Here is an 18159-nt window from a genome sequence, read left to right as displayed (position 1 = left end):
AATTCATGTTTTTCAAATCTTGCAAAATCAGTCACTATAAGCCAACACTTCAATATATATATTTTTAAAAATATCAGGGAGAAACTAGGGAAAGGGTACATGTAGAGACCTCTCTGTACTATCATTGCTATTTCCTGTGCATCTAGAATTATTTAAAAATAAAAAGTTAAAAAAAATGTACCTGGGTTGTAGAAACAAGAGACCAAATACTTGACCCCCAAAAAGATTATTTTGTTTAACATAACATTTGGTGGTGGACTAAGAGAAAAAAAGTTTAAAACAATGAAATCTAAAATTTTATAATAAGTAATGTAAAATCTTGGAAAAATGATTTAATGCATCATGGTCAAATACTGGCTCTACCACCCACTAGCGAGGTGACCTTGTACAAATGCTAGCTATTATTAATTCACATTTCCCAGCCTTAATTCCTTTTTGTAAAGGACTGTCTTCATTTTACATTCTATATTCTGTCAATGGAACAAGAATGCACTTTAAAAATGGTGTTCAAACAAACAAATACAGCAACTCAGTTTATTTCATGCAGATTTTTCTGCATTGTTGCTAACAGTTCACTGGTCCAAAATTACTAAAATACTTAAAAAACTATACATTATGTAAACAAAACATAAATAAAACAGCATAGTTCTTTGTACATATAGTTTAGTACAGGTTGTTAGGGTTTTAGGAATATGTACAATTTTACACCATGGACTGCATTTTCACAATGCATAAATATATATATATTTTTTTACAGAAATAAAAATAAGATTTCACTGACACAATACCATATTGTAGATACACGCTGCAATAGTTGAAATTCAAGAAGAAACATGTCAATGCAAGTGTGCAAAAGGCTAGCTTATTCCAAACTAGTCAAACTTGACTTTGTTCATTTTATGTTATACAGACAGGTAAAGCCTGTTTAAACTACCTCTGAAAACATACCAATGAGTGAAATTAAACAGATATTTCCCTCCCCAAGAAAATAAAGCCTTGCTGCAAGCAAATGAAAAGGTACATTCACACACACACACACACACACACACACACACACACACACAACTATGTATAATATGTTTTCAACAGCATAATAAACAGTTAAAATTTTTATGGGAGTCAAAACAATGCCCCATTATTTAAAAACTGGCTCGTTTAGTCTAAATTCAAGATGCAGCTGTGTCAGGCTTCTCTATGCCAGATGACTGAAAAGCAGGGAAGATAGAGGCAGGATTTCGACTGGCAGATACAACAATTTGGGAGAGAGATGAAGAGAGTGAAGAAACCTTTGATGCTGGAGTATTTATGGTATTCAAAATGGCTCCTTCTGGGCTAACCAACAATTTTTTGACTGATGTGTCCAAATGAAATACTGAAGTGCTACTTGGCAATGGAGGATTACTAGAGCAAATGGCAGAAACCAAAGATGTTTTAGCTAAAAGAGTAGCTGGAGGAGACTTAATTACTGAAGTCAATGACACTGCTGGTACAGGAGGTGGAACAGAAAGTTTAGCAGTTGTATTTATGATTTGTGGTGTTGAATGTATTGTGGGTAGAGAACCTGGATTCCCAAGGGAGTTTCCAATTTTTGTAGAGGTTCTTAGAGATTGTTTTACAGGTTGTCCACTTAAAGAATTATTTGATGCTAATGTGATCTTCTGGGCAGGATTATCTACTGGTGTAGGCTGAATGCCTTGGCCACTGTTAAGAACGAAGGGAGGTCCATATTTTGGATTAGTAGATATAAGAAGAACATGGCTGCCAACTCCAAGACCTTGTGGTGGAACAATAAACCGGGTTCCATTAATCATGATCTGAGTACCAGGTGCCAAAGGTGTACTGGTGTTGATGACTATTTTTTGCTGAATACAAGGTTCACTGAACTGACCGCCGACCACACTAGTTACATTTGATGATGCTGTAGCAGTGTGAATGGCAGAGCCACCTGGAGTAGAACTGTAACTGGAGGCTGATTTTCCTAAAGCAGGAGACATTTGCTGGTTTGGCAGAGAAGCAAAATTGGAAATATTAATTATTTTACCTGGACTTGGTGAAAGGGATGGCAATTCAGTTTGAGGTTTATTTGTGTTTATATTTGTTGGCACTGTAGCTGATATCCCTGGTGATTGAAACTGGACAGAAGTCCGAGATTGTCTTTTAGAAAGAGATACAGAACGTGTGGTTCCTGGTACTGTTGCCACTTGTGGAACTGTGTTGATTATTTTAGGAGATAAAGTCACAGGTGTAGGCAAGGTAACAGTAACAGGGATTTGCAAAGCTGATGTTAGACATTTAGGAGACACTGTTGGTTGTGTAGTTGAAATTAGAACAGATGATGCAAGATGTCCCGTTTTCACAGTTGATATAGCCACAGTGTTTCCGAGATTTGACGTGCAAAGTCTATTTGACAAAATAGGCATAATTCTTGAAGAGTTATCATTTCCACTGACTAAAACAGGAGGTCGTGTCCCAATTGAAGCAGAAGCTGAGGTCACTGAAAGAGAACCCAAAGACACATTTGCGCCTGAAAACATGTTTACTGCTCTTGCTGCAGAAACCACTGATTCATTAACAGGAGTAATATTTTGACTCACAAAATTTGAGCTTACTGGAATTGAATTACCACTTGTTGACAACGGCAAAACATAGCCCTTGGTACTTTTTTCTTCTCCTTTTGGGGTTACATTTTGCAGTATGTTAATTGATGGTATAGTCGGCACACTGCCTGAAGTATTTACAATTGCTTGACCTATGTTTAGTCCAATTTTCACATCTTTTATCTGAGACACAGTTGGTGATGAATTTATTTTTATTGGTGCTCCCACTGTAGATGGAATTAGTACTATCTGGGGCTGCTCTGGAGTCTTAACATATGTTTTATTCAAAGGGGGAGGAAGAGTTTGTTTTAATGGTTCTGCCACAATAGTTGGGGTTGAAGTGCCACTTGGAATTGGAGCATTAATAAAAACTAATTTCTGGGCAGAAACACCTGTAGGTGTTGGTGCAGGTGTGACATTAATTGCAGTTCTACTTCCAGAAGAAAGAACAGATGGAGCAGACACTAGCATAAGTTTCTGAACTGCAGTACCACTGATCGCATCTTCATTTGTTGCTGCTGTTGCTTCTGATCTTGTAACAGGATGACTTTTTGTGATATAATCTCCTTGTTGCTGCTTAGTTGGCGTACGGATAACATTTGCATTGGTTTGTCCAAAATTTCCTGTTGATAGACTAATTACGCTCATTGAACTATTTGCTGTTGATGGTAGCAGAGTGCTAGAAGAAACGGAGGCCTTTAAGGGAGAAGAGGGCATGTGTGAAGTTTTATCTATCATGTGGGCCAAATTACCACTACAGGAAGGTTGGCCTAATGGAAGTTTGAGATTTTTCCCTAAGGACGGATTAAAGACAGTTGGAATGGAAACAGAAGTTGGTGTTTGTCCAAAAGGTGGGAGACTAGATGTAGCAGTGGTTCCAGCTACTGGTGAAAAAGCAGAAGATGAAGTTGTTGATTTTGGCACCAGAAATGCCTGAAGTTGAGGAGCAAAAGTGAAAACTGAACTTGAAGATATACTATTGGGTGAATTTTGATCTGGATTGGTCTGTACTTTTACAACTCCAGTGTTCCCACCTCGTGTCCTAACCAGAATTGACTGTGAATCTCTTATACACACAGTTTTCAGTTCTTGCTTTGTTTCAGAAGAATCAGCAGTTTGTTGTGCAGAACAGTTGAGGGAACTACCAGGATTTGTAGATCCACTTAGTGTTGTTGCTGATAACAGAGGCTGAACTGTTGAGGAAATAGTGGGTGAAGCAATGGATTGGGGGAATGTAACTGCTGAAACTGTATTCTTGACTTTTCCTGCTTCACTTTGGCTATTCTTAACTGGTGGTATTAATAAATTACTCATGGAGGTTACAGGTGATAAAGGCTGTGGTCTAGCATTATTCACATTTGACGAAGGTGTAATCGTCTTGTTGAAAACTGCATTAGTTAGATGGGTAGAACCAGCTCCTGCTGAGTTGGCAAGAACTGATGCTAAAGAAGAGTTTACATTTGCTGTCTGAGGAAAAGATAAACAATGTTGTTCTGTACCTTTTTGTTGAAGTGGTGATATTTCTTTTGCAACTGCTCTCCCTTCCTTGTGCTGAATCACAAAATTCTTAGGCAGAATGAGAACCTGCTGCATGATTTTTTCTCCTGTTTTAGGATCCAACACAGGTTGCATCTGAATCTTTACAGAGCTGTTATGAAGATCTATGGGCAACCACTGGCCACAGGGCATTTTGTATACCATCTGTAAAGGACCTTTTGTACTGGTGTGGCAGGTCAATGCTGGCTTTATGGGGCTTGCATCTGGAGAAGATATAACTGGCTTTTCTACAGCAGAAGTACTTCTACCAGTAGAAGGGGGCAGTTGATTTGTTAAGGTCACTTTGTTCCCAATATTCTTTGCAAGCAAGGCCTGAATAGGTTTGGTCCCTTTCTGGAGAATAGACACTGGTGTTGAATCCACTGAGGCAAATGACTCTGGAAATAGTGGCTCTGTATGCTTTGATTCATTCAAACAGTCAATCTGCATATCACCTTCCACATTCTCAACTGTTGTCTCATTTGTGCTTAACTTTGCTTTCTTCCTTGGAGAAAGCTCTTTTGTGCTATCATCCAGATAACTAGTTTGTTTGGACTGTCGCTTAAGTGTTCTAGACAGTGTTTTCAGTACCTCTTTAGAAGGTAATTCTTTTTTCAACAACTTGCTTCTGGCCATAGAAAAATCTGTTTCTGACAATTTCATATCATCTGAAAATTATCAAACAAGCGTTTTGTTAATATAAAACAGCTAATGAATAGCATAAGGTCAATTATAAAAAAAAAAGTCAATCTTTGAACTGGAAATTTATTAAGAAATCTATAGGGTGATTTAAAAGCCTCAGTACCACTGATGGAAATTAAGGTGAGGTGACCTGTGTCTGAGTATTCTTGATATCATAAACGTTTCCAGGAACAACTTGTTATTAATAAGAAATTACTTTTGGTCAACTTCTGCTAATTTTGCTGACACTACAAGTACAAAGGAAATTTTACATCTTTTAAAGAGTCAAGCCAGCAATCAGAGCTCCGAATTTAGATTTGGAAAAGAATCTAGTCTAGTTCTACAAAGGGAAATTTTGATATCAAAGAGAGATGTTCCTTCAGTCTAATTTATTTCTAGAGACTCTAAAGGATGAAAAATGTCTACCTTTTTCTGGTGTTTAATTAACCTTACAGTAAAAAAAAAAAAAAATGTTCATCTGGTCAAACTGGGTTGATGAGAAGTTATTCTTTTCCAATTTACCGAAGACATAAAAAACAATAGGTTAATTCATTTCTAACCACAAAATTTCATATTAACTTCTTATATAACAAACTATTTAACTGGATTTACAGAGTAATATAAGCTGATGAGTTGAAATGAATTACAAATAATCTAATGCAGCCTCCTTATTAGAATGATGTGTCCAATCAGGTCTCATTGAGACATCAACCTTGGTCATTCCTCATAAAAAAAAAAAAATCTTAATAGTATTAGGGACTTTCCAAGTTCCATTTAAAGCAAACATCAGAAATACTGATGATAAAAAGAAGAGGATGAACCTATTTCAAAGGAACTGCAGATCCAGGATGTGTGGTCTGTAATGAGCAATGACATCCTAAAGTTCAGAAGCAGGCACTGGCTCTAGAAACTCCTAGAAATGTAATAATGACTTCAAAGAACCTTTTATAAGGACACAGTACATTTGTATAACATATCAGATTTTCCTAAGTAATATACTTCATTAATCAGGTTATCCTTATCTCCATAAATGTTACTAAATCTTTTCTTTGTGCTTTAATGTTGATTTAAAGAAAGTTTTAATGCCTACCTGAATCAAAGTGATCTTTCTCCAGGATATCTAGAGGTTCTGTTGAGTCTACAGACTTACTGATTTCTGCTTTAGGAGATTCTTTTCCAGGATCTCCTTCACCTTCTTCAGTAGTCCATACTTCTCTAGTAAATTTATCTGGATCAGGCTGTCTTCTGAAATCATCATAGTCTTTCTTTAGGCGGCTCCTGAAATAAAATGTCCAACATAACAAACAATACATATGTATTAAACTCTTAGACAATAAACTAACTTTTAACATTTTAAACTATAAAAATATTTCAACTAAAAACTATGTTTTAATTTCAAGTGTGTCTAAGATGCTTAGGTCGGTCTTGCCAATCATTACTGTTCAAGAAGATAAAACCCTGGGTGTAGGCATAAGAAAATGAAGATTATATCAGCAATTTCAGAATAAAGTGTTTGCACATACCACCTATATGTCTTTCTAAAGGCTGCTGTGAGACCTATTAAATGAGAGAAAAGAATTTTTTTTCTAGGTGCATTGATAAAAATAGATTTTAGATAGTCTTAAAATTACTGATTTTAATATAGTTAAAAAGATCATTTAAAATAATCAAGAAAATCTAAGAAATAGTATCTATTATTTTTGACTATTACACAGTGAGTAACAAACAAACAAAAAATCCATCATTTAATCCTGAGAGTAATTATACCTAAACTTTTGGGTCTCACTAGAAATATTTATTAAGCATAGGGAAAAGCTGAATGCTGTATTAAGCATTCTGCAAAGCTGAAAAGTGATCTTCCAGAGATTTTTTTCACATAAAAACATAATAGCTACACTTCTATGAAACTATGAAGAAACAGAAACATTTCCAAATGATTATATGATATTTTAAAGATCCTTTATCATTCCTTTTGTTTTCAACTGAGTTTCTCTATTCTACCCTTAATCTTTATTCTATTTATTTATTTTTTAAAACAAAATCTGAATGTACATTCTCCAATTATTTTTGCTACAAATTCTTATTTATGCATATAAAATTTAAGTCTTACCTCTGTCACTTAACAGTAATAAGACTTTGGGCAAGTACCTTAAAGTTTCTAAGCATCATTTTACTTATTTATACAATGAGGATAATAACAGTACTTACCTCATAGCATCTGTGACACATAAATATTCAACAAATGTCAGTTAATTATTCTCAATTTATTTGTTTTAAATTATTGCATAAGAGTTTTATGGAGCAGATGAGGGCTATAAGAATGGGTTATCAAAGGATAATTGTAAAATTAATTTCCTATTAGAAATATCTACATGGGAGTTGTATAATTTCTCAGTCTTCTCAGTCTCAGCTGGTGACTTTGCTTATTTCAGGGAAAATGGAAGCAATCGGACAAAAACTTTCACATGCTCACACCTCATCTACAACTTTAGACGTTCTCTGTACTTATATTGTCTTCCTATCTAAGCTGATCCCTCCACTAGGGCATCCTCTTTCATCTCTTCAAGAATATCACTCTACCAGATGTCTCTTACTTTGCCTGAATTCATTTCTGCCTATTAGATAATTTCCACCAGTATACAAACATGTTATTTCTTCCATTAAAGAAACAGCAACAAAAAACAACTTGTCCTTCTAGGTACTGCCCTATTTCTCTACTCCACTTTATAGCAAAACTCCAATTCCTCTCCCTTAATTCTCTTGAACAGACTCCTAAGACTTTTACCCACTTCTCTACCAACACAGCTCAATAGGTCATCAATAATCTCCATGTTGCCATATTCAATAATGAATTCTCAGGCCTCATATTCCCCAATCTGTCACAAGCAGTTCTCTTTAACATTTTTTACCTGGTTTCTAAGAAACCACTCTATTGTTTTCTCTCCTCTTACTCAATGGTGAAAGACTGAAAGCTTTTCCTCTAAGCACAGGAACAAGGCGAGGATGCCTGCTTTCTATTCAACATAGTACTAGAAGCTCTAGTCAAAGCAATTAGACAAGAAAAAGAACAAAAAGCATCCAAGTTGGAAAGAAAGAAGTAAAATTCTCTGTTCACAGATGATATATTTTATGTAAAAAAAACCCTAAAGAGTCTACAAAAAAATGTTAGAACCAACAAACAAATTCAGCAAAGTAGCAAGATACTAAATCAACGCACAAGAATCAGTTGCTTTTTTATACATTGACAATAATCACTGTGAAAAGGAAATTAATAAAACAACCCATTTATAACAGCATCAAAAAGAATAAAATACTTAGGAATTAAGTATTAATTAAGACTTGTACAATGGAAACTATAAAACACTGGAGAAAGAAATTAAAGACATTAATAAATGGAAATACATTTCATCTACATGTCCTGGAAGATTCAATATTTTAAAGCTGTCAATACTACCCAAAGTAATTCACAGTTTCTGTGCAATAAGCTATCAAAATTCCAATGGTGTTTGTTGCAGAAAAAACACCATCCTAAAATTCATATGTAATCTCAAGGAACCCAAATAGGCAAAATGATCTTGGAAAAGAAAAAAAAAAAGCTGGAATACTCACACTTCCTGATTTCAAAACATGCTACAAAGAATCAGTCATCAAAACAGTGTGGTACTGGCAGAAAGACAGACATATAGACCAATGGAAAAAAATATCAAGTCCAGAAACAAACCCTTTTGTATATGGTCATATAGTTTTTTCACAAAGATGCCAAGACCATTCAATAATGAAAGGACAGTCTTTTCAACAAATGGTGCTGGGAAAACTGGATATCCACATGCAAAAGAATTTATAAAAGTTAACTCAAAATGAATCAAAGACCTAAATGTAAGAGCTAAAACTATAAATCTCTTAGAAGAATACATAGGGCAAAAGCTTCATAACACTGGGTTTGGCAGTGACTTCTTAGATGTAAAACTAAAAGCACAGGCAACAACAAAAAAGAAAAATTGAACTTCATGAAAAATAAAAAACTTGTGCATTAAAGGCACTATAGACAAAGTAAAAAGGTAACTCAGGGATGGGAGAAAATATTTACAAATCATATATCCAATAAGGTGGGGGTCCCCAATCACTGGGCCATGGACGGATACCAGTCCGTGGCCTGTTAGGAACCGGACTGCACAGCAGGAGGTATGTGGCGGGCTAGTGAGTGAAGCTTCATATATATTTGCAGCCACTGCCCAGAGCTAGCATTACCTCCTCAGCTCTGCCTCAGATCATCAGGCATTAGATTCTCACTGGAGCACTGCTCCCTGGTGCCAAAAAGGTTGAGGACTGCTGCCATAAGGCCTTACAGCCAGAACATATATAGAACATCTAAAACTCAACAACAAAAAAATGAACAAGCTGATTCAAAAATTGGCAAAAATTTTGAATAAATGTTTCTCCAAAGATATATAAATGGCCAATAAACACATGAGAAGATAGTCAATATCACTAATGATTAGGGGAATACATATAAAAACTACAACAATATAGCACCCACTTCATACTTGTTAAGATAGCTACTATCAAAACAAACAAACAAAAAACCAAAAAAACAAAAAAAAAACCCCCAAATGTTGATGAAAATGTGGAAAAATTGGAACCCTATGCACTGTTGTAAAATTGCAGTCACTAAAACAGCATGGTAGTTCCTCAAAAAAATTAAAAATAGAATTACCATATGATCTGGCAATTCCATTTCTGAGTACATAGCCAAAGAACTGAAAGCAGGTTCTTGAAATACATGTGTACTCATGTTTACAGCAACATTATTCATAAAAACTAAAACATGAAAACCACCCAAGTGTCCAGTGACAGATGAATGCATAAGCAAAATGTGGTACATGCATCCAATGGGATATTATTCGGCCTTAAAAAGGAAGGAAATTCTGACATGTGCTGCAACATAGATGAACCCTGGGAACATTATGCTAAGTAAAATAAGCCAGTCACAAAAAAACAAATACTGTATATTATATGAGGTACTTAAGAGTAGTTAAAATTAAACACAAAATATAGAATGGTGGTTGCCAGGGGCTGGGGGAAGGGGAGAATGCAGAGTTATCATTTAATAGGTAGAGCGTTTCAGTTTTACAAGATGGTAAGAGTTCTGGAGATGGGTGGGATAATAGTAGCACAACATTATCAATGTGTCTAATACCACTGAACTGTACACTTAACACTGGTTAAGATGGTAAATTTTGTGCATTTTACCACAGACACACAAAAAAGAAGGTAAGCCTCAGAGCTGGAATTTTGTTTAATCAACACTACTTTTTCAGGGCTTAGGAAGTTCCCTACACGTGGAGGACACTCAAAAATATCTGAATTACAAATCAACAGAAAACTATTAATTGATTCCAAGATATCTTCCCATAATCCTAAATAAAGAGCCCTAAAATAAGTAAAAACAGATTATAAAGCTTGAATTACCTGTTTCTTTGAAAAGCTTTCATTAACTTTGGTTCCCATGGCAGCAATTCATTTAAAAGACGTATCAATGTACTATGCAATTCTTTTACAGCTTGCCTCCGATGATACCATTTGCCCTGAAACATAATTTTAAAAGTAAAGCTCTTAGATTTAAAAGTGAATGTCAAATCTTATTTTCTGAGTAAAAATCAAAACTCCAATCCCCATCAAATAAGTATCTCTTCTCTAGATGGCTGCAGAAAAGAGAAAAAGTATCCAGTAATAAATTTTATTCGGTATATTTTAAAGACTGTCAATTCTACAGGAGAAATCTAAAACCTATTTAATCAAAATGGGAGACAAAAAATTTTTTAAAGTTTTTAATTGGGTCAATTGTAAATGTTTTAATCATTTACTAAATATGTAACATTTATATAAACTCATTAAATATGTAAATGATACGGCTCACTTCTGTAAAGTTTTTGTAATTTTCCCAAAGAGTGGGGGAAAAAGACAGAAAAGCCAGAATTGTTAGCATATCCAAAAACCAGTCTTCTTAATGAACTTCTTGGGAAATTTTTAAATTATTTTATTTTATAAATGTTTCCAGTTCAGAAAAGCAAACAAGTGGTCATCATTTTCAATGCTATAAATAATTACTGACGCCCCTTCCGTTTGCTACGTATTAGCTGAAATAGTTCATTCATATATATTTGGAGGTGTTGGGGAGAGGGAGAGGGAAGTAGGGGTCGAGTGAGCATGAGAGTGCACATGTACTCTAGCTGCTATAAAAACTCTTCTAAGTATGAAGTGTATATATTTTAGTCTAACTTAAAAAATGATGAAACTAAGGCTCACAGAGATTAAATGACTTAATTTAAGGTCCTATGGCTTTAACCCAGATCTGCCTGATGCTGAAGTCCGAGTTCTTAGAACTACACCACCATCTCTTAAAAACTGTATCACATAAATTTAATCTGACACAAGTTATAAAAATCTGTAGCGAAAATATACTTCACCAGTACCCATAAAATTATTCAAATACCATAGGAACAATAAGTTTACAGAAGTTATAGCTCTAGGTAGCCAACTTCCCTATTCTCTACAATGTTAGTGTACACCTATCAACATCACCACCATCACCATCACCATCACCATTTTACTGTTACATAATCATGTTGTATTTTTCTTTTTTTTGTAACAGCTTTGAGATATAATTCACATACTATATGGCTCACTCATTTTATTTATTTTATAACAAAAGACACAGAACTAAATATGTTATAGGTCACATTTAACATGCATAAAATTGGACTTCAACTGTTAAGTGAGTCAATTTGCGTATATGTAGAACATTAAAGCAGAAAAATTACCACCCCGTAGACCAAAATGTAAAAAAATCTATGCACTAATTTTTCAATTGTGTATCTATTTAAAACCTTCAACATTTCAGTCAAGGAAATTTCAGTCACATATAGACCTAAGTGGATCAACAGTATAGTTTCTATTTCCCTCAAATTTTGAACTTTGAACCAAGAGAATATTTATGCACATAAAAATAAACAACTATATTTCTATCTCTGAGGTTTTTTTTTTTTTTTAAATCTTAGAGGGAGAATTGTTTATTAGAAGAGTAGGAAGATGTGGAATTTCATGTGCATGTGCACACAACGAATATGGAACCTAGGCTCACTAATTCTTGTGTCTTCTTAGTGGCATGACAAATCATAATATTGTGAAAATAATTTCAAGAAAAGTTTATTTCATATAATATACTAACCTACACAGACATATCTTCCTCTTGTCAACTGCTTTCTAAAAGAACCTAACTTAACGAGCTATGCCTCAAAAGCTAATTTTTTCTCAAAGAAATGTTATGCAATAGTATAAAGCGCTTATTCTAACCCATGAAAACAAAATTATTAAACAATAAAACTGAAAAGCTAATTGAGAGTGAAAAGGCAACTTTAAATTCCTTATGAAATCAGGTAGGGTTTTATTTCAATAAAAAAACAGAAAACAAACAGGACGATGGAGATTTTTCCCTTTAACAAGGCACATTGACATTAGTTTTCTACTTAACTATTATTTGGATCCAAAATGAAATGGTGAGAGTAGAAGGAAACTTTTCCAAAGTTAAAAAGAGCAGAAAAAGGAAAGGAATGTGAAATGAAGGTGGGAAGAACATTCTCTTTGTGGTATAATTAACTGGAAAGATGTTAAAAGACTAGGGAGCACCAGGCATGCTAAATTCTTTTTAAATGGGGGTTATATGGGAAAGAATGGAAGATGCAGTTACCCTGGGCATATGGCTGCTGTTTAGATTGGTGGAGTGGTGCTGGGATGGCGAATGCAGGAAGAACTAGCAGTATTATGGGATCTGAGGACTAGGCAGATGAGGCACAAGAAGAGAAGACTGTGTAGATGGATGTCATTATTTCAAGACATCTGTCAGCTTTGTTTTTGTCTCTACTAAATTACATTAATTTTTATAAAAAGAGTTTTAAAAAATTAGGAAAATTTTTACCTTTTGGTTATTAAATTTTAGTTAATCCAGTGCCCAGAAAATACACTATGGAACTAGCTGATTGTATTCAGGGTAGGGCTCATAAATATTAATCAGAGAACAGATTTCTAATTTTCATATAATTCTGTCTTATCCACTGAACTGTTTGGAAATATCTATGTCCTGCTAACTTTATATATATTTTTGGCCTTCTTCCTTTTTTTTTTTTATATTGCATATTACCAACCTGGGGTAGTGATGGTATGGTACTTCATTTACATTTGAAAATGAATACTTAATCATTCTATATTTGGAAAACAAACAAAAAGTCTCTTATTTACATAACACAAATTATAGACAGTAAAGACTGATAAAATATTTTGACTAGAAGATACATATAAAGAATACAATGACTTTGATAAAGGGCATCTCTCTACCCTGCTCTGCAGTATGTGTGTCCACCGTTTTTATATTGACCTTAAGGAGGCATAGGTTTAAAAAGTTCAGAATCACTGCTCTGGGACTGGTATTTAAAGTAAGGTGGTATTTAACTACTTGACAGTAAAAGAGAAATTCATACTGATTGCTGTATCATCATCTTTGGTCAATGCAACCCAAATGGAATTAAAATAACATGTCCTTTTCTACCTAGTGGTGGTCTCAGAGTGCACAGCATACAATGAAACTAATGTAAAGAGAAGAAAAGTTATGAATTTTTAAAAGTCAGAGATGGTAAATCTAACAACTTCGGTCTAACAAAAATCTATTTAAGATCAAATAGTTTCTGAACTTTAAATCAGGTCATTAACTAAAAGCTAGCAATCGTTTTTCTGACTGATTGACTTTATTTACATATATATAATGGAAAAACTAAGAACAATTATCATGTTCCTTCTAGATTAAAATGATTAAAGCTAAAAGAGAACTTAGGACTTAATTTTATAGAAGGAAACTGGCTAAAGTAACATATAGGGAAGTACTTGTAGATAGAAGTAAATTTTAGAATTCTAGGCTCTCGAATGCTCAAATCCACTCTCCTTTCACTACACAAATACTGTCTCTCTTGGCCTATTAATTCCTTAAGAAGAAAGAGACTGTATTGTATAAGTACCTGTATTTACATGTAGGTATCTCTGTAATGCCAAAATTAAAATCTCAAATTTATTTTTATTGTTTAATTACAATAATATTTAAAATTATAGTGATCTAAAGATTAAAAATGAATAAACAAATAAAAACAGCAAGTTTCCCTATTTTCAAACACATGAGAGAATATGGATGTAATAAAAATTGGAAAGGCTCTTACAATCTTTATCTGCACTAATCAATATAGAATCAAAGATAAAGATGGTAGGTAGAAAACTTAGTAACAGGTCATTTGTGGAACAGTGCTGTAACTGTTTCTCTAATAAAAATATGTTATTTAATAAGCTTTATATATATAAATTTAGCGCTGACTTTTCTTTATAAACGAGTATGTGAAAATGAGGATAAATGAACTATTTTCAGTATTAGAATTCTCACTATTTTCAGGGATAAAAAATATTTTCTAAGGATTCCAATGTGTTATGTGAACTTAATAATTCAAACATTTACTCAAAGTCACTTTAAAAAAAGGAGAGTAATATTTTTCTTTCATGAATTTACTATCAAGTTTAACATAAACTAGAGCATGAATTTCAAGCATATACCATGGAACCAAAGGCATACAATATGGTTGCAGTTTGAAGCTTACCTTTCAATACTTTCTCATCCAATGTACACAGCAGCTGCAGATTGCCAGCTCCCTTTCCAGGAGATGCCCCAACTGTCAAACAGTGAAGGTTTTATAACCTCATAGGAATGATTACAAAAAGGAGCTGGTCTATGGTTACAAGGTAACTCCTTTATTATATTATGCAGTTTTATAAGTTTTTGAATATGATACATTAATAAGCTAAGGAACCATATGGGGAAAGAAACTTTAAAAACTTACAAAACTACACAATATTATAAAATGAAAAGCTGAGTCAATGTGTGTGAAATGAGTGGGGAGGGAAACTTACCTTACAACTAAAGAACAACTCCATTCTGCTGCAGTAATCTGAGATGGGTATAACAGCACCAGCATAACGCTGGCTGGGTGTTTCAAGGAGAGGGAGCTGGCAATCTAATGATGCTGGGGACATTGAACACCTAAAAGAACAAAAAAGAGAAAAACAAATTCCACATTTATCAAAGATCTCACCACCATGAGATATTTTGCACATTTTAATAAATTTAGATGGTTTGAATATTAAACTTAGGTGAAAGTAACTTGTTTACACAAACCATCCTGTTACTTATATAGATTTTCTTGTATTATATCTAAACAAAATAGGTATTAACAATCATATAAAGGAAAAATTAAAATCATATATAAACATACAAAGAATATTTTAAAATGAGAAGGCATTATTATAATGAAAAAACATTTTTATAAAAAAGAATACAAAAACATGATGAGTATAAGAAAAATATCAATGCGATTTTTTTTATGTGCTTTTACTTACATATATGTTGTTAGAGCACAGAAACATGGATCATATGACAAAATTTTTTTTGTTGCAGGCTTGGTTCTTGTCCCAGACATAAATACCACGGTGGAAAAGGGACTAAATAACAATATATCATGCTTTTCAAATAAAATGTAAACAACATTTAGAAAAGCCAAATGGATCTGTACACAAAGATTTCTCATTTAAAATCACTAGCAATATACAAAGAAATGTTTCAAATAATTTAAACTCGTATGTATGTACAAATCAAATTACTTGTAATTAAATTATTTTAATAAATTATTTGACATATTCTCATAGTCTAAGTAATATTAAATGAAATGGTAATAAGTATTTACTTTTTTTGCTTATTGCTTACCTAAAGAAACAACCACCATATTCATATGTTCCTGCAAATTCACAGTTTTGGGGGTAAAACAATGCATTCATCTTTGTTGGTAAACAGCCCCTTGAAAAAGTGCTAGTTTGACAGTACAGTAAAATGTCTGCACATTAATATGGAAAAGTTAAAAAGTATTTTAACATTGTCAGATGTCCTAATATGAACTATCCTATGCTAGTACTTTTCACTGAGGTAACTGCACACATACTCACTTAAGACTAATTTAACAGAAAAGGAAAGTGTTTGCATTTTATTATACAGGCATGCCATGTTGAATAGCATGTACATTTCCTTATATTACTAAATTAGCATTTAACTAGAAAGCATGAAGACAAACAACTACATCAATATTATTGCAAGTTTTGGTGTCATTTGGCTTTGCAGAGAGAAAAAACTGGGTAACATCACACTCCTAGTGAGGTAGTTACTATTTTGGGGGAAGAAAATCTAACTATATATGTGACCAACTAACCATTTTCATATACAAAGAAGAAAGAATCCTGGACTGGAAATTAACCACTGGCTGATTATCTGAATTTGATCATTTTCAGTAAATTGGTGGGTGAAGAAATTGATAAAATTTTATCAGATCTATACCTGGTATCAGAAAGGTGGATTCTGCAATTCACTGTACAACCTGAATCACTAAGTAATGCTACACCTGGTATCGTAAGAGCGTAAAAAGTTCTAAGTAAGTGAAATTAGAAGTGGGACTATTTTAAATACAGGGACGGTATCCTACTTTTTTTTACTTTCTCAGACTCTATCGCAATGCCTAGCACAGAGTAGGCCCACAGTAAGTATTCAAAGTAAGTGAGTAAATTTCTTAGCTAACTGAAGGTTCCTCCTTAGATGCAAGGGATTTTAAAAATTGACAGAAATGTTTGTAAGAGATATGTTGTCCAGATTTTCTGAACACACAATGGATATAATTTAACTCTTGATGACCTGGGTCATCATTATGAACAAATTGCTGTGTTATATTTTAATATAGTGACTCTCAGGTACTGTTCAGGTTTCTGAACAGTATTCCTATATTCCTATATTAAATGGTTATTGACTAATAATATATTCTATATTCCTATATTAAATGGTTATTGACTAATAATAATATGTTTGGACTCCTACGATCTGCTTATGTAGGTTTTTTCAATTGCCTATCAGTGTTTTATGCTGTCAATAAATCTGCCTCAAACTGCTCTGGTTCCAATGAAAGTACCTACTAATTGTTAGAATTATAACTTCACTAAAAGAAATTGGTTCCATGTAAGGCCTTTCTCTATTTTAAAGTACTAGAGTGTCCATATGTGGACTCTCTGCCCTCTGTGTAGGCTCCTTTTGACTCATTGCTGGGTTCTGGGTTAATTTTCCTACAAAAGTGTAATGTATCTTTTTTTTTTTTCTTTTTCTGTAGTCTGGTAAAATGGTAGAAAAGTTATTAGTGTTCAATCTTCTCTATTTTCTGATAATATTCTTCCCCAAGTCACAAAGGACACTGAGCTATTCTATCTTTAAATTTCAGGGTCTTTCCAAAGATTTCAATATCTTCTGTAATATACAAAAACAGAATGATGCGAAGCTTATTTTTTTGGCCTTAAGCACCTCAAAGATTTATTTAATTTTTCAGAACTCATGTCAGTGGAAGATAGTAAAGCAACTATTAAATAGAAGATAATACAAATTTACTTGGAGCTTTGGAAAATATTTGACATTTTCCAAATGTTACTTGTATTTGAGTAACTGCGCAATATGTAATTCAAAAAGGTTTAAAGCAAATTATAAAAGCCACACTATGAAGCTCTAACTATAGAAGGATCTGTCATCTAGTTCAACTCTTCCTTGAAGCTCACTCCAGGGCATTAATTCTCTGCCTAATGTAAAAATACCAAACGACCCTTTTCCCTTTTAATTAGACCTTTCTTTGGAAGAAAAGAGGTTTTCGAATATTGTCTTTATGAAAGCTTCCCTGATGGGATTCAAACTATGCCAAATCACAGTAAGTAGAAATAGTGAACACTATTAACAAGGGTTAAAATCCAGTCTTAGTTCAGGAGAGTAGTTATTACATGTCAAAAAACTAACACAAACAAAAAAATACCCTGACAGCAAGACTTACCATAAACAAATGAGAATAATAAAATTTCAGACAATTTAGTGACTATAGTCAATTGAAGTTTTGTCTTACCAATCATATATTGTTCTGGTTCATATTTCCTGTTATCTTTTTTCACTACTATTTTGAACATGTCAGTTAACATTTGATCCTTCATAAAGACCATTTGTTGTTATCTGCCCTTCCACTCTACTCTCAAACAACATATAAACATGCAATTAAGGGAAGTGAGCAAGTGTCTAGAGTGCATGGTGACTTCTGAATAAACACAGCTTGAAAATAAAAGATTAAATCTTTTATAAAATAGGAGGTAGCCTAACCAAGCCCTGATTAAAGTTAAAAACTTATCCCCAAGGTTG

At 33.6% G+C, this 18159-nt stretch overlaps 1 protein-coding gene across 3 annotated transcripts in view; it reads right to left on the bottom strand.

Moving 5' to 3' along the window:
• Positions 1–506: 506 nt before the first annotated feature.
• KIAA2026 (KIAA2026 ortholog) overlaps positions 507–18159 on the bottom strand; it is a 69528-nt gene continuing 51875 nt past the window's right edge. For 2 of the 3 annotated variants that reach the window (XM_011367725.2, XM_011367723.2), the window contains 3 exons: positions 10284–10399; positions 5905–6092; positions 507–4801 (listed from right to left, as the gene is read on the bottom strand). In XM_011367725.2, the coding sequence (XP_011366027.1) occupies positions 1167–4801; positions 5905–6092; positions 10284–10399 (3939 nt within the window). In that variant the 3' untranslated portion in view covers positions 507–1166. The remainder of the gene's footprint in view (positions 4802–5904; positions 6093–10283; positions 10400–18159) is intronic. The other variant, XM_011367724.2, reaches the window with a different exon arrangement.

The sequence above is a fragment of the Pteropus vampyrus genome, unplaced genomic scaffold (genome assembly GCF_000151845.1).
Source record: "Pteropus vampyrus isolate Shadow unplaced genomic scaffold, Pvam_2.0 Scaffold136, whole genome shotgun sequence".
Classification (NCBI taxonomy): Eukaryota; Metazoa; Chordata; class Mammalia; order Chiroptera; family Pteropodidae; genus Pteropus; species Pteropus vampyrus.
Note: the sequence above shows the minus strand (reverse complement) of the source record. Positions and strands in the feature narration are given on the sequence as shown.